We start from the raw sequence: 22,967 nt of genomic DNA, 5'->3' as shown, positions 1-22,967 counted from the left end.
CTCTGCAGCAGAGCCACCCACGGTGCCATGAACTTGGCTGCTGTTGCCCTCCCCTGATGAGTCATCCCCCCTCCAACAGTACTCAAAGTGGTGTATCTGTTTTGCAGGGGGATGACCGCAGGGGACCCTGCACTACCTTCCTTCCACTGCGCTTCCTGTTGTTCACCCATTTACTATCTGGCTGTGTACCCTTTACCTGTGGTGAGACCAAGTCGCTAAACGTGCTATTCATGTCATTCTCAACATCGTGCATGTTCCAGAGTGAATCCATCCGCAGCTCCAGTGCCGCAATGCGGTCTGTCAGGAGCTGGAGGCGGATACACTTCCCGCACACGTAGTCGTCAGGGACACCGGAAGCGTCCCTGACTTCCCACATAGTACAGGAGGAGCATAACACGTGTCCGAGCTCTCCTGCCATGTCTTAACGCTTACATTAACTTAAATTGGCAAATTACCACCTAGAAGGTCAAGAGCTGCAGGCGCATGGGAGCACCATCACCTCCAAGTTCTCCTACAAGTTATACACCATCCTGACTTGGAAATATATTCCTGTTCCTACATCTTGCTGAATCAAAATCCTGCAACTTCCTTAATAACACACTGTGGGAGTGTACCTTCACCACAAGGACTGCAGTAGTTCAATAAGGCAGCTCATCAACACAGTCTCAAGAACAATTAGGGATAGGCAATAAATGCTGCCCTTGCCAGCAACGTGTACATCCCGGAACAAATTTTTTTTAAATGGGTGGCTCGTTCAGAGAGCTGGCACAGACTCAGAGGACTGAATGACCTCCTTCTATGCTGTAAAATTCTATGATTCTATATTATAATGGTTTTCTGATACTTTATTTAGTCTTAAAAAAATATCAAAACCTTTTAAAACCTCCCTCAGAAAATCAATGAAACCAGTCCTGACTCGTAGCTTGACCAATGGTCTGTGGGACATGAAATGAACAATCAGTTCATCCAGTGACATCCAATTTTTGAACAATCTCATCTGAGTCCTTTTCCATTTGGGCTTTACTAGTCTACACCCAGTACATTGTGTTGTCATAAGAACATAAGAAATAGGAGCAGGACTAGGTCATTTGGCCCCCCATATCGCCTTGATTGCCTTAATATCCCAAAATCTATTGAGCTGTGTCTTGAATATACTCAACAACTGAGCCTCAACAGCCTAATGGGGTAGGGAATTCCAAAGATTCACCACCCTCTGAGTGAAGACATTTCTCCTCATCGCAGTCCTAAATGGCTGACCCCTTATTCTGAGACTGTGACCCCGTGTTCTAGATTCCCCAGCCAGAGGAAACATCCTTCCTGTAAGGATTTTGTATGTTTCAATGAGATCATCGCTCATTCTTCTAAACTCCAGAGAATATAGGCCTAGTCTACTCAATCTCTTCTCATAGGACAATTCCCCCATTGTAGGAATCAGTCTAGTGAACCTTCGTTGCACTCCCTCTACAACATGAATAAGATCACAGGGCAGGATTTCTCTAGCTGTTTTTCCATGTCTTAAGCTACAGTTCATACTTGGGTGACACTTGGCGTTTGTCAATCCGCTGGATACCTTCCATGATGTTAGGAATCCACCCCATAGTGTCTGGTGCTTCGTTGAATGCCTTCCATGACTGGTGAGCATCTCAGTGGCTTTTTGTTTTGATATCCTCTCAAATCTACCCACCAATTCGAGTTTGTTATCTTAATTACTTTTGTTAGTTTGATTTTGTTTGAAACTAATTTGAGTATTTTTTGTGGTTGCTGATTTAAGGGGGCCTGAGTTGGGATTAGTCTAATCCTACTGGTTTATTTAAAATATGATCCAATATATGTTCATTGTTGTTGTACTAATATATATTTATATATACACACTTACATTTAACCACAATAAAATCCATCATTTCCAAGCCCATCAAATATATTCATCCAGGGCTGTACATAATCATGCAGCTTCATGCCATCAGCCAATTTTACAATGTTAGAAGTAGTACTATCCTCCATACTGATTACTTGTACATCATGTTCACTTCAACCAAAGGGGTCCCAGAAAAAATGTTTAGCAGAGCATAGGCAGGGAACAAGTAGAAAGTGAAGCAGAAGTACATGTATATCAACGAGCTTAAAACCAGCTTCAAACAAAGCAAAACTACATTAAAGAATCAAACAGAAAAAATAACACCAGCTATAACATGCAGGGGACGAAACCTAATTTCAGAGAGCAGAAAAACATTGAAAACTAGAACACAGAAATCAATGAAACAGCTCACTTGATTGATTGGATTTCTTATTTAAACACACTAAATCTCCCAGTTCTTTTACAGTTCAGCAATTCCTTTCATTTAAAAAAAATCTAATTGTTTAATGTAATTAAGCCAGAAGAAAGTACTAACTAATTAAAAATTAATTGAATTCCTGTATTTAGATTTTTTTTTAAATGATATATCTTTACTTCCACTGCCATTTTCTTTTGTATTGATCATGTTGCTAATCAGCAAATAGGGCTTTGTAATTTGAGAAAGATCAGTTATTGTTTGCAGGAAGACATTGCCTTATAAATTAGGTGCAGGTTACAGCAGAAAATCGCAAAACAAAGAAGGAGGGAAAAAAAGAGGCCAGAGAAACAAATGGAAGAGATGTGAACAAAGAATCGATTCAACCACCAATATCGTTGATCTCAGTTAGTTTGCAGGAGAGAAAGAAATCTTTAATCATTGCAGATCATTCTGGAAGATGCTGTTGAATTCTGGGTCTTAAACAGTTCTTATCAAGGCGGGTAGCCTTCTCAAATATGGTCAGCTTTTTTTCTCACAGTTGTCCTGACTAAGTACTTAAAGTCAATCTGTCGTATCAATCATTGCTCAAGGTTTACACATGGTCCTGATATTTAACTACACGCTACCCCTATCAATCAGAAAGGTCTTTAGAAAAATTCTTAAGTATCAATTATAACTGAAGGTGCACAATGTGTAATATGTCACTCTCTGGAAAATTAGTGTTAATTGGTTACATTGTGAATCTACAGGAGGCCATCTTGTGGTGTCCTGTCAGTCTGGTTGATGGTTACCTTTTTGAGATGTGCATCTTGTGGTCTGATTTAAAGATTTTCAGGATTTTTTTACTGAATAGAAAATCTGACAAGATAGAAAATCTCAGTCCACATAAAGTAAAAGTTGAAATAAAATCTCATGTGGACCTCACCTTAACATTAATCTTAATCTTCCTCTGCCTATATTTTGAATGGCAAACCTAGATTTAACTGTAATACTGCACTTTAGCAATGTCATTAAAATGTATATTTTAACTCCTGCTTATTGAAATTGATGCTTCCTTCAAAATGCATTACTGATGATTAAATTGTATCTGTCCTCCCAGACTGTAGCTGAATACATTGAAGCAAGAGTGAGTTACTGCATCTCTTGTAATTAACAATCAAGCGTTTAGGATTGTCAGCAGCCTCGAGTTTGTAAAATGTAATAAAAATTAAAGGATCTAATGGCACAATAATGATCTCACTGTTGTAGACAGTTTATTACACTAGCCCATAAAGATAGGAACATATGAACAGGAGTAGGCCATTCAACCCCTTGAGCCTGCTATGCCATTTACCTATTTAAGTATAACCTTGCACTGCACATTAAGCTTGCAGGTTACAATGATGGCTGCATTAAATCTGTATACAGGCTGGGGTTAAGCAGCATACCTATGTGACATCAAGAGAAGATGGCACTATGGTAACAGGCTTGTTTGTACCAGATAGTTAATTACCAAACTTTTGATAATCCCCAAATTCCCCCATCAGATGAGATAGAGCCAGGTTATCATAAAATCATACCGTGCAGAAGCAGGTCATTTGGCCCATCGTGCCTGTGTCGGCTCTTTGAAAGAGGTATCCAATTAGTCCCACTCCCCTGCTAATTCTCCATAGCCCTGCAATTTTTTATAGAAAATGGTATAGCCAGACTCCAGCAAGTAAAATGAGACACATTAGAAGGCCAGTATCCAAATGCTTTGTAGTCAGAGCTTCAAATTGCCATTATAACATTATAGCTCTGCTCAAGTTTGCTTACGAGTGGCTTAATAATCATTATGTAATATGCTGCTGCTTTGCCTCTCAGGGACTGATTCTTCGATGGGCTAATCGTCGTGTGAAGCAACACTCACAGGGAATGCTCGTTGGGAAATCACTCTGCCTGATTTTCTGTCCACTAAAAAAAATACCAGCACATCAGATATAGCATAGGTTAGATGCAGCATTAAGGTTAAACTGCTGCAATGCCTTAACCACAACTTCACAGACCACCACCAACTGCGGTGCTTCCATTCTCCATATTCCGTACAATCAGACAGCATAGAAGGAGACCATTCAGCCCCACTTTGAAAGAGCTATCAAATTAATCTGCTCTCCTCTTTCCCCATAGCCCTGCAAATCTTTCCTTTCCACGTATATATCGAATTCCATTTTGAAAGTTACTACTGAATCTGCTCTCAGCACCATTTCAAGCAGTGCATCCCAGATCATAACACTCCTCATCCACCTTCTATTTTTTGGCAGTTATCTTAAGTCTGTGTCCTCTGGTATTTGTATTTTTTTGATAAGTATTAAGTTATAGCAGCAAATCCTTTTCTCAGTATTGATGTCAACTAAAATTTATGATGACTGAGATCATAATTCATGTTCTATCTCATCTTATAAATGATGTAACCAACCTTTCACAGATTGTGCTTATAACACAGAAAAGGCAAGGATTTAATTCCCAACTAGTGAAGTGACTTCTTTGCATGGATTTACAACCACTGGTGTGATGTGCATCAGCCGCACTCTGGATCTCTACATCTTATAGGGTGAGCATCTGTCTGATATGCTTGATGCTTCACAGTTCTGTGAATGCGAACTACATGCAAATACCTGATAATAATTAGCACAACAAGCAGAAAATTACCAGGTGGAAGAGAAGGTTAGAAATAATGGAGGCAGATTTATCTATTTAGTGTTAGTTTGGCTCAGTTGGTAGCAATCTTGCCTCAAAGTCCAAAGGTTGTGGGTTCAAGCCCCACTGCAAGACATCAGCTGACTATTTGGTCTAGTTTTGAGGGAGTCCTGCCTCATTGGAAGAATCGTCCTTTTTGGATGAGACATTAAACCAAGTCTGCCCTCTGAGGTGCACGTAAAAGATCCCATGGCACTATTCAAAGAAGAGTGAGGTATTTCTCCCAGTGTCTTGGGCAACATTCAGCCCTCAACCAGCATCACCAAAGCAGATTAACTGATGTGATGTGTGAAATTCGATTTTATCACAGTGACTACACTTCACGGTACTTCACTGGTTGTGAAGTGCTTTGGGACATTCTGTGAATGTCTAAAGGTGCTATATAAATGTGAATTCTTTCATTATTGCCTTTGTACCTGCCTTACTACACTGGAGTCTTTCCCTCTGGTTTGCTGGAGATTTATTGAAAGTAATCATCTCTTTCCCAATACTACATGATTGTGACGTTTCTTGAATATAAGCAACATACAGTTTTCAAAACTGAAATTAAATAACCTCACCATTTGATTAAGTTAATAAATTAACCTAGTATGATTGTCCATTCTCCATAATCACACAATGTGGGTTAATTTTAGCTTTTATTGCCGGGCGAAAATGGGGGATAGTGAATCAGCAGCCAATTTTTCACCTCACACCATTATTTTTCCCACTGGGAAAGAAAATCAGGCAAGCTGCAAAACAGGTTGTCAATTCACTATCACCTGTTTTTTGCCCCAGAATAAAAGTTAAAATTACTCTCTCTTGAGATAAAAAAATTCCTTTCTAAATAAAGATGCTATCTAGCATTCACAAAATCAAGGCTGCTCACCTTAAAATATGTTGAAGCCAAGCTCATCTATTTTATTTTTACTGGTTACATTTAATCTAACAAGAAAATATGGATTTTCCTCGAGAACTTAAGTTGACTTCAGAAATCAAAAATTCAATTTTTGCAAATACACCAATGTTTTTCTTTTATAATAAAAACAGAAGATGCTGGAAATACTCAGCAAGTCAGGCAACATCTGTGGCGAGAGAAACAGACTTAACAAGCCGAAATTCAGGCACGCCAGAAAGCTGGCGCATCCACAAATTTTTTACCTTTTTTTTGCCGCCGAGCGCGATGAAGCAGTTTTCTGAGCGATTTTCTCAACTTTAAACTTTTTTCCACTTTGGACCGGAAGTCGGTCATAGTGGGGGCAGAAGTGCGGTGGTAAGTCCTGGTGAGGGGCGAAAGTTGGGGTGGGACAGAGAGTGAAGATGACGTCACGACACGTGTGCGTCACCACGCTCTTCCCTTCACTTAAAGGAGAGAGCGCTCGGCATTCAGAAATATTGGACTGGGCCACCAGGTAGGGTTTCGGCTGGGCCAGTGGCAGGCTGCCTGTTGGTGGCCCAGCTGAACCCGGGGCAATAATTAGCCAGCCGATCGGGAAGTCTGCCGGCAAAAATTAAAATATGGCGGCCGCAGCAGTGAGCCCTCCCACACACAGACACAACAAGATGCACCGACAGAAAAAGCTGTTGGGGGCACTCTTCAGCAGCTCATGGATTTTAAAAAAAATACATTTTGGGCGGATTTTAATGGAGGTGCGCGCTTTGAGGGTGTGCTTGCGGCAGTCGGCAGCAGTGGGGCGGAAGTGGGCACAGGCCGAAAAACTCCTGAGCCGAATTTGGGTTGGGGCGGCCAATGGACTGCAACGCGGTGACTGCTCGATTCCGCCGCAAGACCGCCGCAAAACGGCAGTAATGGGCCTTATACGGACCCCGGATTTCGGCCCCAACATTTCAGGTTGGTGACTTTTCGTCAAAACTGGAAAAAGTTAGAGATATAACAGGTATTAAGTAATCCTCCTTGAAAAAGTGTAAGATCCCCACCGACTCTTGGGAATCCTTGGTCCAAGACCGCTCAAAGTGGAGGACAAGCATCCAATAAAGCGCGAACACCTCGAGTCTCTTCGCCGGGAGCACGCGGAAGCCAAGTGCAAACAGCGGAAGGAGCGTACGACAAACCAAGCATCCCACCTACCCGTCCCACCGACCACCATCTGTGATAGAGACTGTAGATCCAGCATTGGTCTCATCAGTCACCTTAGAATTCATTTTAGTGTGGAAGCAAGTCATCCTCAACTCCGGGGAATGCCTAAGAAGAGATTAAGCCGTCAAAATTCGGTACCGCCATTTTTGAGGCGGTGTTACCGCCTGAAAGTTGATTTTACCGCCAGGCGTTGGTGCAAACTCCAACTGCCAAATTCAGTTATTACGCCCAAAGTTGAGAGAGCAGTGCTAAAAAGTGACATTGCACATACATCCTCGGGCGGGAGCTCAGGGGGCCTACTGAATTTCACAATGGGAATCTGCCACTATACTAGCTGGAAAACGGGAAGAAAAGGGAAGAAAGAAAAAAACCTCAAACTTCTTTGACGTACACACAAACTTCCCCACTGTTAGAACTAATGAAAAAATGAAGAAATAAATAAAGAAAAAAAGTTACCTTGCTCTCTGGCCGATTCTGCCCGAGTTCCCCTGATTAACCACCACTTTTTTCAGGCTGTACGGCACCCAGTACGACAGCCGTATAAACTAAATATCACGATAGAGGTGCAAAGCAGGTGCAGCACATGTACTGATGTCATGATTTCCATGGCATAAGTCGGCGGGACGTAACATTTTAACGCCCTTGAAAAATGACCTAATTTTGCATCAGGAGTGAACAGCACTCAGCACCTCTCCCAACTGCCTAACTCACAGATAACACCTAATACTGGTGTTATCAGCAGGCATGAGCAACCGAATTTTGACCCCGAAGTAAGTACAGAGGCAGGGAAAGTGGGGAGGGAGGAAGTCTGTGATAGGATGGAAAAGCAGGAGAGATTAACTGATAAAAGGGAAGATGGTGCAAGGCGAAAGGAGGTGGCACAAGTAAAGAAACAGAAGATTGATATCGGAAAGGTGTAAATGGGAATATCAAAGATCAGCAACAGCTGCCATCTGAAAAAATGGGGGCAGAGATTTTGATCTGCAGTTGTCGAGCTCAATGTTGAGTCCGGAAGGCTGTAAAGTGCCTAATCAAAAGAAGCGGTGCTGTTCCTCATGAAGAGTCATAAAGATAAATATTTCCATCAGCATGATCTTCCTCATAAAAAGGAGAAGGCCAGTGAAGAAAGTGAATTTGATCATCAGGTAGAAGAAGAAATTCCTTTTGTCAGAATGTGAATTAACAAAAGACGGTAGAATTCCTGACTAACTTTTGCACTGTGCTTTCAGGAATACACTTTGCATCAGTTGGTGGGTTTCCCAAAAACTGTCAATGTGATCGGATAGCAAATTAGCACCAGGTTATTGAAGAAATCGGTTTAATGTGTAATGTCTTTTTACAATGATGTGCAACTTCATATTCAGTACAACAATTTTTTTTTAAACTATAAGTAATTCCTACTGACAACTTCTAACTGCAAAATATTTCATTCACAACATGTGTAATAATTTCCATAGTTTGATAACCCACAGTTCCGCCTGCTCAATAGTCAACTTTTCCCGGGATTGATTAAAAACATTTTAGCAGTCACAAAACTACAGCAATGTATGCAAAGCCAGTGAAGAACTATAGGCACATTAGATGGGATGAGGAATGCAGTTTAACCTCTCCTCTTCCTTTCATCCCATTTGTAAGACCTTTCACGAACACTCAATCTTTCACTGAAAACCATGGGAGATGAAAAGTACATAAAAGTCCCCACTTCGCCTTACAGACAAATATAGTTCTTGTTTTCATTTTAGTCTAGAACAGGGTTTGAACACATCAGTGAACTTCACACACATAAATGAACAGGACAGGTTATAAAAATGTCATTGAACTTGTCATGTACATATGCTTGGGGTTACTAGCCACCAGGGGGCGCCACTGTCGGAGGTCATTGGGCTGTATGCATGTGTGTGCAGGCCAAGTATATAAAGCAAGCCACCATGTAATGTGGGCACTTTGGGCCCAAATAAAATTAAGCCAGGTTTGCACCTGAGTGAGTTTACAGTATCCAGTCTATCGAGTTATTACATACATAACATTTGGCGACGAGGTAATTCAAGAACGTTTGCATGCAAAATGGGCACCATTGGAATTCTGGAGAGATTCATGGAGGGAGAGGACTGGTCGGATTTTATCGATCGCCTGGACCAGTACCTCGTGGCCAACAAAATGTAGGAAGCTAGTGACGCAGTTAGGCGCAGGGCTGTTTTTCTCACTGCGGTCCGAAAATCTACGGCCTCATAAAGAATCGCCTGCATGTCCAATGGACAAGGACTATGAGGAATTGTGTGCTCTGGTACGCGACCATCTCAAATCAAAAGAAGGCATCATCATCTCACGCTATCGATTCTACACCCATGTTCGTTCTGAGGGCCAGGATGTGTCGGAATTCGTCGCCAACTTAAGACGTCTTGCTGGGCCATGTAAGTTCGAAGATGCATTGGGAGACAGGCTGTGAGATTTCTTCGAAATAGGAATCAACCACGAGGTGATCCTCCGGAAGTTATTGGCTGCGGAGATGCTGGATTTGAGTAAGGCCATCGCAATTGCCCAGGCATGCATGACGACGGATGATAATTTAAGGCGGATATCATCGAAGAGTCGGAGTTCCATGGCAAGTACTGTAAACAAGATTGTCATCGTATGGCAGAGCTGCTTATGGCAGGGCCTACTCGACTGCGTATGCAAAACCTGTAGCTGCTCAAAGTCTGCCAACGGGTAAGAATCTGATTTCACCCTGTTGGCGTTGTGGGGGAAATCATCAGCATCATCAGTGTTGTTTTAAACAGTACATCTGTAAAGGTTGTTCGAAAGTGGAGCATCTTCAGCGAATGTGTCCACAACTGAGCAAGCGTGCTGCGACTCACCACGTGGATGACGACGACCAGTCCAGTGCGGACCTGGATATGCAACCCGAGATACCTGAGGAAGTGTATGGACTGTATTCATTCCTGACAAAGAGCCAACTGATAATGGTTAACGTGAAACTAAATGGCGTGCCGGTATCAATGGAATCGGACACGGGTGCGAGTCAGTCGATAATGAGCCAAAGGACATTCAACAAATTGTGCCACACGGAGACTGTGAAGCCTAAGCCGAGTACAGTCAATGCCAAGTTGCGTACTTACACCAAAGAACTCATACCAGTAATTGGCAATGCAGTAGTCAAGGTGTCGTTTGATGGTATGGTTCATGATCTACCATTATGGATCGTTCCGGGAAATGGTCCAATGCTGTTCGGCAGGAATTGGCTCGAAAAAGTTAAATGGAATTGGAACGATATCAAAGCGTTGTCATCGGTGGATGACACTTCGTGTGCTCAAGTGCTGAGCAAGTTTCTCTTCCTCTTTGAACTGGGCATCGGCAATTTCACGGGAGCCAAGGTGCAGATTCCCTGGACTCAAGTGCAAGACCTGTCCATCACAAAGCTCGGGCTGTTCCGTACATGAAGAGTGAGAAGGTCGAAATTGAGCTGGACAAACGCCAACATGAAAGGGTCATATCACCGGTTGAATTTAACGAATGGGCCAGTCCCATTGTTCCTGTGTTGAAGAGTGATGGCACTGTCAGGATTTGTGGAGACTACAAGGTTACGATCAACCGATTTTTGAAACAGGATCAGTACCTGTTACTGAAGGCTGATGACCTGTTTGCAACGCTAGCCGGTGGGAAGTCATTCACTAAACTGGATCTGACGTCGGCCTATATGACACAAGAGCTCGTCAACATGTCGAAGAAACTTACGTGCATCAACACTCAAAGGACTGTTTATCTACAACAGGTATCCTTTTAGAATTCGCTCGGCTGCAGCCATATTTCAGAGGAACATGAAGAGTCTACTGAAGTCCGTCCCTAGAACCATTGTGTTTCAAGGTGACATTCTGGTTAAAGGTCGTTACACCGCCAAACACCTGAACAACCTTGAAGACATTCTACATCGTCTGGACAAAGTGGGACTCAGGCTGAAACATTCGAAGTGCGTCTTCATGGAACTGCAAGTCGAATTTCTGGGGAGGAAGATTGCTGCTGATGGCATCAGGCCTGCGGACTCGAAAATCAAGGCCATCAAAAATTCACTCAGGCCTCAGAATTGACGGAGCTGCGTTCGTTCCTTGGTCTACTCAACTACTTCGGTAATTTCTTACCTAGATTGAGCACTTTATTAGAGCAACTGCACATGCTGCTCAGAAAAGGCGACAACTGGGTTTGGGGTATGTCTCAAGATAGAGCTTTCGAGAAAGCTACAAATCTGCTTTGCTCTAACAAGTTGCTGATACATTATGATCTGTGTAAGCATCTAGTATTAGCCTGTGATGCTTCATCATATGGGGTTGGCTGCGTGCTCCAACAAGCTAATGAGTCGGGTAAACTACAACCTGTTGCGTGTGCTTCGAAAAGTTTGTCAAAGGCGGAAAGAGCCTGCAGCATGGTAGAAAAAAAAGCTTTAGCCTGCGTGTATAGGGTTAAAAAGATGCATCAGTATCTGTTTGGTCTTCGTTTTGAACTCGAAACAGATCACAAGCCACTCATTCCATTGTTTTCGGAAAACAAAGGTATCAATACCAATGCATTGTCCTGCATCCAGAGGTGGGCGCTGACATTATCTGCTTATGATTATATCATTTGCCATAGACTTGGCACCGAGAATTGTGCCGATGCACTGAGCCATCTGCCTTTGCCCACACCAGAGGTGGAGCCGCCACAACCTGCAGACCTACTGTTAGTAATGGAAGCTTTTGAGAGTGAAGGAACCCCTGTCACTGCTCAACAAGTTAGGACCTGGACCAGACAGGGTCCGATCTTATCGGTTGTAAAACGTTGTGTCCTTAGTGGTGATTGGTTTGCTATACCCATGGAAATGTTTGATGAGACCAAACCTTACAACCATCACAAAGACGAACTATCCATTCAGTCAGATTGTTTACTATGGGGTAATCGTGTTGTTATGCCTAAGAAAAGCAGAGAGAAATTTGTACGTGATCTACACAGCACTCATCCTGGTATTGTCATGATGAAAGCCATCGCCAGGTCTCATGTATGGTGGCCTGGAAATGACTCTGATCTGGAATCATGTGTGCATCAGTGCAACACTTGCATGCAGCTAAGCAAAGTATCAACGCTGAGTCTGTGGTCGAGGCCATCCAAACCATGGTCGAGGATCCACATCGACTTTGCAGGTCCTTTCCTGCATAAGATGTTTTTAGTTGTGGTTGATGCATATTGCAAGTGGATAGAATGTATAATCATTTCATCCAGTACATCCACAGCTACCATTAAGAGCCTTCGTGTCATGTTTGCTACTCATGGTCTGCCTGACATCGTTGTGAGCGACAACGGATCTTGCTTCACAAGTCTGGAATTTCAAGAGTTCATGAAACTCAATGGTATTAAACATGTGAGGTCAGCACCATTCAAACCCGCTTCTAATGGTCAAGCAGAGCGTGCTGTCCAAACCATCAAGCAGAGTATGAAACGCGTAACTCGGGGTTCACTGAAGACTCGCTCGTCATGCATATTGTTTAGTTACAGGACAAGACCCCACACACTTACCAGGGTCTCACCTGCTGAACTATTGATGAAGAGAGGTCTCAAGACCAAGCTCTCTCTCGTCCATCCTGACTTGAACGATCGTGTTGAAAACAGACGTCAAAATCAGCAATGGTATCATGATCGTGCTGCTGTGTCACGCGACATCTCTGCTAACGATCCTGTGTATGTGCTAAATTATGGTCAACGTCCCAAGTGGGTCGCCGGTACTGTTATGGCCAAGGAGGGTAACAGAGTGTTTACTGTCATGCTCAAGAATAGGCAAACATGCAGGAAACATGTTGATCAGATAAAGCTGTGGCACACGGATGAACTGGAACAAGTTGAGGAAGATACGATCAGTGACCAACCAACCTATATTCATTCATCAGAGGACTCTGCCGTCATCAATGAATCTGGACTTTCAATCTCTGACATGATCATTGCCACTCCCATCAGATCGGCTACCTAGCCTCCAGTCATAACTGACTCAGAACGCTCGCCCAGAGCTGGAGTTGAACTGAGACGATCAATTCGTGAGCAGAAAGCCCCGGACCGTCTTAACTTGTAAAAAGACTTATACTAAGATCTTGAAGGGGGATGTTGTCATGTATGTACGCTTGGGGTTACTAGCCACCAGGGGGGGCCACTGTCAGAGGTCATTGGGCTGTACGCACGTGTGCGCGGACAAGGCATATAAAGCAAGCCACCATGTAATGTGGGCACTTTGGGCCCGAATAAAGTTGAGCCAGGTTTGCACCTGAGTGAGTTTACAGTATCCAGTCTATCGAGTTATTACATACATAACAGCACTGCAATGATTTAGGACTGAAGACAGATCACAGCACTCAATTCTAACCCAGCTACCTCCCTCTGCCTCAAATCACTCAGTGCAGTGTTGTAATCCAAGTAAGCAGAGGTGAATAATTAAACCCGCGGGTAGGGGAAGGGTTGGGGGAAGAAGAGCTGAGGGAAACTGACCTTATTCTTTCCAATTATAGTGAAGGAACGTTGTAAGTGCTTTGATATTAACTGATGGCCTGATATTTTCTTACACAATTAAAAAAAAAAAATCTGTTCTTAGCTAAGGGCTATAGTACTCTCAGCACTATCTGAATAAAGCACTATATATCTATGGTAAAACAAGAGAAACCTTTGCATCTTTCCCACAAGGATTCCTTAATTAGAAAGCTTGCAAAGATTCCACTTTGAGATTAAAGGTCACAGTACCATGATATCTCACATCAAGGGCTCAAGGAGATTAACCAGTGGATGAAATGTTCTTTCAGCTCCTCGTGTAAACACCCATCAGAAATTATACAGGCAACTCTTGATTATCCACACACGGATCCAATGGGAAACCATTGTAACGGGATTTAAAATTTCGTCCCGGGAAGGCATCTGGCCAGTGCGTTCGGAGCCCTTTTGGCCCGGGAAGGCATCTGGCCGCTGCGTTCGGAGTCCTTTCAGTCCGGGAAAGTGTCGGGCCGGTGTGTTCGGAGTCCTTTCGGCCCGGAAAGGCATCGTGTTTTAACTTTATAATGTCAATCGCTCTAACGGAGAAATCGTTTACCCGGCATAGCCCAATCCCTGAGGGACCCGGATAATTGAGAGTTGCCTGTACCAGGAAAGTCGATAAGGCCCAAAAATAGGCGCTGGCACTGCGATGCGAGATATGCCCGCGCCTGTTCAGAAAGCGCAGGCAGCACATCAATTTGGTACTGGCTGATAATTTAAATGATTATAGTGCACAGCCTAGTAACTATCGCACTGCTGACAGGCTGTGTGCTCAGCAGGGGGTCCAAGTTTGCATCGTTGGGACGAGGCTGCCTTTCCTTAAAGCGAGGCAGTTCGTTTCAAGGCAGTCTCCAGTACTTAAAGGTGAACTGCCATCTGAAAAAAAATTAAAATCCTTCACAACTAGGCAGTCTACAGCTCTTATAGCTGAACTGCCTTCTGCACATAAAAAATGGCAAAAATGCTTCAGCACTAACACAAATGGCTCAACACATCAGGGAAAGGGAAGAGAGATCCTCTTCCCACAGGAGGCCAGAAGGCCCACCAGAAAGAAGGATCTGGGATCAAATCACCAAGGCCGTTACTGCTAGCAGTATCATCCCCAGGACATGATTCCAGTGCCCGAAGAAGTTTCATGACCTCAAATCAATAGTTAAGTCAGTGAATGCATCTTCAAAAGCTATCTCCTACCAACTGCACCACTAGCTTCACACAGTACTCTATGCACGAACCCCACCTCAATTGAGGTTGTGTTCACTGGTACTGTAGGCGGATGATTTGATCCTGAATATCCTGCCCAGAAAGGAGCTGTCTGAATTGCCTCCTTCCTTCTGCTTCCTCCCTTTCTGCGTCCTCCCCTTCTGCATCCTCCCCTTTTCCCTCTGCGAGCAACTTGTCCCCTTTGCTACCTCTGCTTCATCTCCATGTGATGTTGCAACCCAAGGCGGACTGCAACTAGAGCACCCAGGTCTGTGAGCAAGGTGTGTTCTCAGAAGCCTTCCTTTAACATCCAAAGCCTTGCAAGCATCCAGCAGCACTCCCTGCACACTTGAACAGCTTTTTAAATGTATTGCACCAAGCCACTTCTCCAATAAAATGTAAAAAACAAAGTCCAAAAGGTAAAATCGAAACTTACCCGAAAGGTGTGTGTCTCCCTTTAAGAAGCGCTGGCAGTGCCCCTGTAGTACTGCTGCACATACTGCTGTAGTGGAGCGGGTGGTCAAGAGCGGTGAAAATCACAGTTGTGCATCAATTCAGGCATTGCACGCCAATTGACATCACGATCTGGATGACTTAACTGTGGGCGTCGAGCGCAGGCAACGACAACGCTGCTGGCCTCCCCAAAATCGCAGCCCCCGTGATCTGCGCTAGAAACAAGCGAAGCGGCTGCCATTTTTCAACAAAACCAGTCTTAATGGCCAGTGATAAACCTCCCAATTTCACGGCTTAGGTATTTTTTTTTAAATAACTTTCCAATGGAATGTGAGTATTGGAGATGCATCTTTTGCCCTAGGCAGGATATTAAACTATCTCATGTTAGCAAACACTTTCTATGGTTCTCGATATTCAAAAATAAACAAATCTCTATCTATTTAAAACACTCGTCAATGGTCATCTTTGTGCTTCTCAAGTGTCTTACATAAAGTGAAAACTCTGTCATAACACAAAACAGAACTATCAAAATCTCATTACCTTGCTATGTTTTTCTGTAGGAATCATTTCATTTTCTTTCTCAATCTCTTCTAGTGGGGTCTCTTCTTCTGCAGAACTGTCTTCCGATTCCTGATGCAAGTCTTCTTTTTGGAAATCATCTTCTATGCGATGAAAATATTTATCTTTATGACTCTTTTCTGTTTGAATAGTGTCTTCCTCCTCTTCTTCTGCAGGGTCAAGAATTTCTTCTTCTACCTGATGATCAATTTCACTTTCTTTGCCAGTCTTCTCTTTTTTATTAGAAAGATCATGCTGGTGAAAATATTTATCTTCATGACTCTTTTCTGTTTGATCAGTATCTTCCTCCTCTTCTTCTGCAGGGTCAGGAATTTCTTCTTCTACCTGATGATCAATTTCACCTTCTTCTCCAGTCTTAGGAAGACCATGCTGATCAAAATATTTATCTTCATGACTCCGTTCCATTTCATCAGTATCGCTCTCCTCATCATCTGCAGGGTCAGCAATTTCTTCTTCGACCTGATGATCGCTTTCACTTTCTTCACCGGTCTTCTCTTCTTTATGAGCAAGATCATGCTGAGGAAGATCTTCTTCTACGTGACGAATCGTAAGGATCTCTTCTTTATAAAACACATTATTACAAATTTCCCGCTCTACATTTTGGAAATCTCCATCTCCTTCGTGGCTACTTTCTTCTTTACACAGCTCTTCTGTGTTCACCTCCTCATCTACAGTCTCTGCAGGCCTCTGAGGAAAGTAAAAAAGCGATTAGTGAAAACAACATACAATAAACTGAAACACCTCATCAGCCTCATTGATCGACAATTGGAGAGCCAGATTAGTTACTACTCAACAAATACTCGCATCTTACAACAAGTGACTGCCACAAAGGATGCACAAAACAGCTAGTTAAAAAGTAAAGGCTAGAAATTACTGGTGGATAAATGCTTAATACATGCATGTAACATTCTACTGTTGACTATATTAATGGAGGTACTAATTCATTTAAAAGTAAATACAGGCAACTCTTGATTATCCGCACACGGATGCAATGGGAAACCGTTGTAATGGCATTTAAAATTCCTTGTGTGTGACGTAATTTTGAAACTCTAATGTTCCTTTCGAATGTTGCCTGTTGAATCTTGCATTTAAGCGCTCTGCCGTGTCTCAGCTCCCGCTGCTGCTTGCACACAGGTCCACTGCCTCTGCCGAGCATGCACTTGCAGCGCTGCTTTTAAGCGCTCCACCTTGCCTCAGCTCCCGCTGCTGCTCCCACGCAGTTCCACTGCCTCTCATAATTCATTAAAATGCCACAAACAGTTACAGGAAGTAATCAACAAGCCTAATGGTCTTTAGATCAAGAAGACTAGAATTCAAGGATTAGAAGAAATGTTACAGCTATTGGTTAGAGCACACCTGCCGTACTGTAAGCATTAACTGTAATGTCAACTCGTTCTAACGGAGAAATCGTTTATCCGGCATAGCCCAATCCCCGAGGGACCCGGATAATCGAGAGTTGCCTGTAGATTCATGCCTCCATTAAAATAGTGCAGAGGGGAATGACATATCAACTTGATAAACATTCATCCGTTAATATCAACAGCGGTCAATAGCTGGACCGGTTCTTGGTTGGGCCAGAGATCGCATCATACATAAGGGTTTGATTAGGGCCGGGAAAATAGAGTAAGAGAGGAAGCTTGCAGGGAACATTAAAATGGACTGCAAAAGCTTCTATAGATATGTAAAGAGAAAAAGGTTAGTAAAGACAAACATAGGTCCCCTGCAGTCAGAATCAGGGGAAGTCATAACTGGGAACAAAGAAATGGCAGACCAATTGAACAAGTACTTTGGTTCGGTATTCACTAAGGAGGACACAAACAACCTTCCGGATATAAAAGGGGTCAGAGGGTCTAGTAAGGAGGAGGAACTGAGGGAAATCCTTATTAGTCGGGAAATTGTGTCGGGGAAATTGATGGGATTGAAGGCAGATAAATCCCCAGGGCCTGATGGACTGCATCCCAGAGTACTTAAGGAGGTGGCCTTGGAAATAGCGGATGCATTGACAGTCATTTTCCAACATTCCATAGACTCTGGATCAGTTCCTATGGAGTGGAGGGTAGCCAATGTAACCCCACTTTTTAAAAAAGGAGGGAAAGAAAGGAGGGAATTATAGACTGGTCAGCCTGACATCGGTAGTGGGTAAAATGATGGAATCAATTATTAAGGATGTCACAGCAGCGCATTTGGAAAGAGGTGACATGATAGGTCCAAGTCAGCATGGATTTGTGAAAGGGAAATCATGCTTGACAAATCTTCTGGAATTTTTTGAGGATGTTTCCAGTGGAGTGGACAAGGGAGTGTATTTGGACTTTCAGCAGGCTTTCGACAAGGTCCCACACAAGAGATTAATGTGCAAAGTTAAAGCACATGGGATTGGGGGTAGTGTGCTGACATGGATTGAGAACTGGTTGGCAGACAGGAAGCAAAGAGTAGGAGTAAATGGGTACTTTTCAGAATGGCAGGCAGTAACTGGTGGGGTACCACAAGGTTCTGTGCTGGGGCCCCAGCTGTTTACATTGTACATTAATGATTTAGACGAGGGGATTAAATGTAGTATCTCCAAATTTGCGGATGACACTAAGTTGGGTGGCAGTGTGAGCTGCGAGAAGGATGCTATGAGGCAGCAGAGTGACTTGGATAGGTTAGGTGTGTGGGCAAATGCATGGCAGATGAAGTATAATGTGGATAAATGTGAGGTTATCCACTTTGGTGGTAAAAACAAAGAGACAGACTATTATGACAGATTAGGAAAAGGGGAGGTGCAATGAGACCTGGATGTCATGGTACATCAGTCATTGAAGGTTGGCATGCAGGTACAGCAGGCGGTTAAGAAAGCAAATGGCATGTTGGCCTTCATAGCGAGGGGATTTGAGTACAGGGGCAGGGAGGTGTTGCTACAGTTGTACAGGGCCTTGGTGAGGCCACACCTGGAGTATTGTGTACAGTTGGTCTCCTAACTTGAGGAAGGACATTCTTGCTATTGAGGGAGTGCAGCGAAGGCTCACCAGACTGATTCCCGGGATAGCGGGACTGACATATCAAGAAAGACTGGATCAACTGGGCTTGTATTCACTGGAGTTCAGAAGAATGAGAGGGGATCTCATAGAAACGTTTAAAATTCTGACGGGTTTAGACAGGTTAGATGCAGGAAGAATGTTCCCAATGTTGGGGAAGTCCAGAACCAGGGGTCACAGTCTAAGGATAAGGGGTAAGCCATTTAGGACCAAGATAAGGAGAAACTTCTTCACCCAGAGAGTGGTGAACCTGTGGAATTCTCTACCACAGAAAGTTGTTGAGGCCAATTCACTAACTATATTCAAAAAGGAGTGAGATGTAGTCCTTACTACTAGGGGGATCAAGGGGTATGGCGAGAAATCAGGAATGGGGTATTGAAGTTACATGTTCAGCTATGAACCCATTGAATGGTGGTGCAGGCTCGAAGGGCCGAATGGCCTACTCCTGCACCTATTTTCTTTGTTTCTATGTAAGTCGATTAACAAATGCCTTAAGCCAGGTAAATGTGATCTCCTGGACTGGTGTCATTCAGGAAAGCAAAAGAGCAATTAGGAGATCAGGGAAGATTTTCCCAGAGTTATTTGTCCCCATTATTAGCCCTGTTTTTTTTGCCTCTCCCATGAACATAGGAACAGGAGTAGGCCACTCAGCCCTTCGAGCCTGTTCCACCATTCAATGAGATCATAGCCGATCTGCGACCTAACTCCATATACCTACCTTTGCCCCACATCCCTTAATGTCTTTGGTTAATAAAAAGCTATCAATCTCAGATTTAAAATTAACAACTTTAAAAAGACACAACTTCATTTTAGCAGTCGGATATATTAGGGCCGAAATTGCCCTCAGCCCCAAATGGGGTGCACATTTAGAAATAAATGCTTACTCTCTACCCCAATCCATGGGGCGGAAAATAGAGGGAAATTGGCCTCTAATATTTTATTTGTCTGGTCGGTGTTTGGGGTGGCTGAGTGGCAGATGTGGGTCGGGAGCGGGGCGGAAGGCAGGTGGTATCGTCAGCACGAAGCGGACGTGTCGCGTTGCGCTGATGCGTAGCAAAGTCCCTTCTCTTCACTTAAAAGGGAGGGCCATTGCGCACTCTGCAGCCACTTTAGTGGTGCCCACTGGGTCACCAGGGAAGGTTTCGGCCAGGGCAGTGGCCCAAATACCCAAGAGGCTGAAACCATGGCCGCCATTGTTGGACCGACTTTAGATTCGGCCAACAATTAAAATAAAATGGCGGCCGTGACAGAGTGCCCTCCCCTTTAAGGATGGACGTGCCACCCACCCACTGGTAGCTTCCCTTATGGGGCGGGAACATGGGTGGGGCAGAAACCAGTTTCCACCACTCTCGACCTAGGGGCTATTTCTGATGGGTTGGCCCATCCCCCTGCCCCCAATCGGAAAGGCCTTACTGCCCTCTTAGAAGTGGTAATAGACTTTAAGGAGGGGAGCAATTTTGGCCCCATTATGTATAACACTTCTGTCCTTCAATGAGCAACTGAAGTGGACGTAAAATAAGTCGTTATATTGAACAAGTCAATAATGTCTACATTAGATTCCCTGTTGCCAAACCTTCCTTCTTATTGTCACAATTTTTCATCACACTTTTTTGCAAACATTTACCATTGTACATTGTTACGTTAATATTGTTTATTCAATTTTGCCATATCAGCTGTCTCGTTCTAGACATTTTGTCAGGAGTAGGGTACCACTGGAGTTGACTTTCCCTGTCGTGCATCTGTAAAGCATGCACTCCCATGTTCCGCCACCAGGAAGCTCATCCTCTGAAGTCCCAAGGGATCCCAGCATCCCTTGGGAGCACTGTATATAAGCCGGCCCCTAAGGCCTGTTCCTCACTCTGGAGTGTCTTATTAAAAACTGAGGTCACTGTTACTTTAACCTCCCTGTGTGCAGCCTCATCTGTGTTAGGAACACAATATTCCCTCCCTCCTCTCTGCAATCACCCCTCCATAGAGGAGTGTGTCTTTGACGACCCTGGCGTTGAAGTCACCTAGGAGGATCAGTTTGTCGCCCGTGGGGACGCGGGACAGGGCTTTTTTGAGGTTGGAGTAAAAACTTTCTTTGGTCTCATCCATTGCATTGAGTGTTGGGGCGTACGCACTGATGACTGTGGTGCATTGGTTACGGGATTGCGTGAGTTGAAAAGTCATGAGGCGGGAGGAGTCTTTGAGGCAGTCGACCAGCTCGTTTTTGATGGCGAAACCGACTCCGTGAAGGCGGTGTTCTTCCTCTGGTTTCCCTTTCCAGAAAAAGGTGGAACCTCCACCTTGTTCCTTGAGCTGGCCTTCCCCTGCCCGCCGGGTCTCGCTTAGGGCAGCGATGTCGATGTCAAAGCGTTTAATTTCCCGGGCAACTATGGCGGTGCGATGTTCCGGCCTGTTGCTGTTGGAGTTCCGAACTTCATATTAATAGAGTGGAAAGATGCCTGTGCAGGAGTTCTTTTAACGTTGCATACCGGCCACCACATGGGCTTAGCTGAGCAAGGTCTTGGTCCAGTGGCAAGTGGGTCCAACATGATTGGAGACCAGGCACTGCTGTATGAGCCCAATTGCCCTCTGAGGCAAATGAAAGCATAGGCCTTAGGCTAAACATCCGTAAGACAAAGGTCCTCCACCAGCCTGTCCTCGTCGCACAGCACTGCCCCCCAGTCATCAAGATCCACGGCGCAATCCTGGACAACGTGGACCATTTCCCACACCTCGGGAGCCTCTTAGCAACAAAAGCAGACATTGATGAGGAGATTCAACACCGCCTCCAGTGCACCAGCGCAGCCTTCGGCCACCTGAGGAAAAGAGTGTTCGAAGACCAGCCCCTCAAATCTATCACCCGCCCTCCTGTATGGCTCAGAGGCATGGACCATGTACAGTAGACACTTCAAGTCGCTGGAGAAATACCATCAACGATGCCTTTGCAAGATCATGCAAATCCCCTGGCGTCCTCAACCAGGCCAACATCCCCAGCATTGAAGCACTGACCACACTTGATCAGCTCCACTGGGCAGGCCACATTGTCCGCATGCCAGACACAAGACTCCCAAAGCAAGCGCTCTACTCAGAACTCCTTCATGGCAAACGAGCCAAGGGTGGACAGAGGAAACGTTATAAGGACACCCTCAAAGCCTCCCTGATAAAGTGCGGCATCCCCACCGACACCTGGGAGTCCCTGACCAAAGAGTGGAGGAAGTGCATCCAGGAGGGCGCTGAACGCCTCGAGTCTCATCGCCGGGTGCATGCAGAAAACAAGCGCAGGCAGCGGAAGGAACGCACGGCAAAGCTGTCCCACCCTCCCCTACCCTCAACGACTGTCTGTCCCACCTGTGGCAGGGACTGTGGCTCTCGTATTGGACTGTTCAGCCACCTAAGGACTCATTTTAAAAATGGAAGCAAGTCTTCCTTGATTCCGAGGGACTGCCTATGATGATGATCAGCTGTCACAGTGTAGTACATGATGTGGCCACATTGGTGGTGCTGTGGAGAGAGTTTCTGAACTCACTTCTCTAATTCTGTCACTCATCTGTGGAGAAGCAGCATTCGGGAAGGCGCCGAACACTTTGAATCTCTTTGTCGGGAGCACGAGGAAGTCAGTGGAAGTCAAGTACAGACAACGGAAGGAGCGTACGACAAACCAAGCACCCCACCCACCCGTCCCTTCAACCACCACCTGCCCCACCTGTGACAGAGTCTGTAGTTCCCGTATCAGGCTCATCCGCCACCTTAGAACTCATGTGAGTGTGGAAGCAAGTCATCCTCGACTCCGAGGGACTGCCTAAGAGGACATTAAAAAACTTGCATTCATCAACTGTCTGGGACAAGCCCACAGGCCATTCACTAGCATATTACAGTAATTATACTGTGCAGTATGTAAGTATAAGAAAGTTGAGAACAAGTCAGTCAGGAACAGGATTACAATATGCATATAAGAGAAAAGTATAAATGTCATGCTGTTCCTGATGATCGTGGGCCACCCCGACCTGCGAGGGAACATCTCCACAGGTCGGGGCTATAAAAAGAGCTGGAGCATGCCACTGCAGCTTCTAGCACGAGCTGACACAAATGTGCGACGGCTCCAAGGTGGACGACTGGGTGACGTATCAGGACCCAGGT

The 22,967-nt window shown here is 44.5% G+C and overlaps 1 protein-coding gene across 1 annotated transcript in view; it reads right to left on the bottom strand.

The window, feature by feature from the left end:
* LOC139264338 (doublecortin domain-containing protein 2-like) overlaps positions 1–22,967 on the bottom strand; it is a 331,073-nt gene that overhangs the window by 13,562 nt on the left and 294,544 nt on the right. Inside the window, exon 10 of the mRNA XM_070880624.1 lies at positions 15,790–16,515. Coding sequence (XP_070736725.1) covers positions 15,790–16,515 — 726 coding nt within the window. The remainder of the gene's footprint in view (positions 1–15,789; positions 16,516–22,967) is intronic.

Source organism: Pristiophorus japonicus, chromosome 5 (genome assembly GCF_044704955.1).
Source record: "Pristiophorus japonicus isolate sPriJap1 chromosome 5, sPriJap1.hap1, whole genome shotgun sequence".
NCBI lineage: Eukaryota > Metazoa > Chordata > Chondrichthyes > Pristiophoridae > Pristiophorus > Pristiophorus japonicus.
Note: the sequence above shows the minus strand (reverse complement) of the source record. Positions and strands in the feature narration are given on the sequence as shown.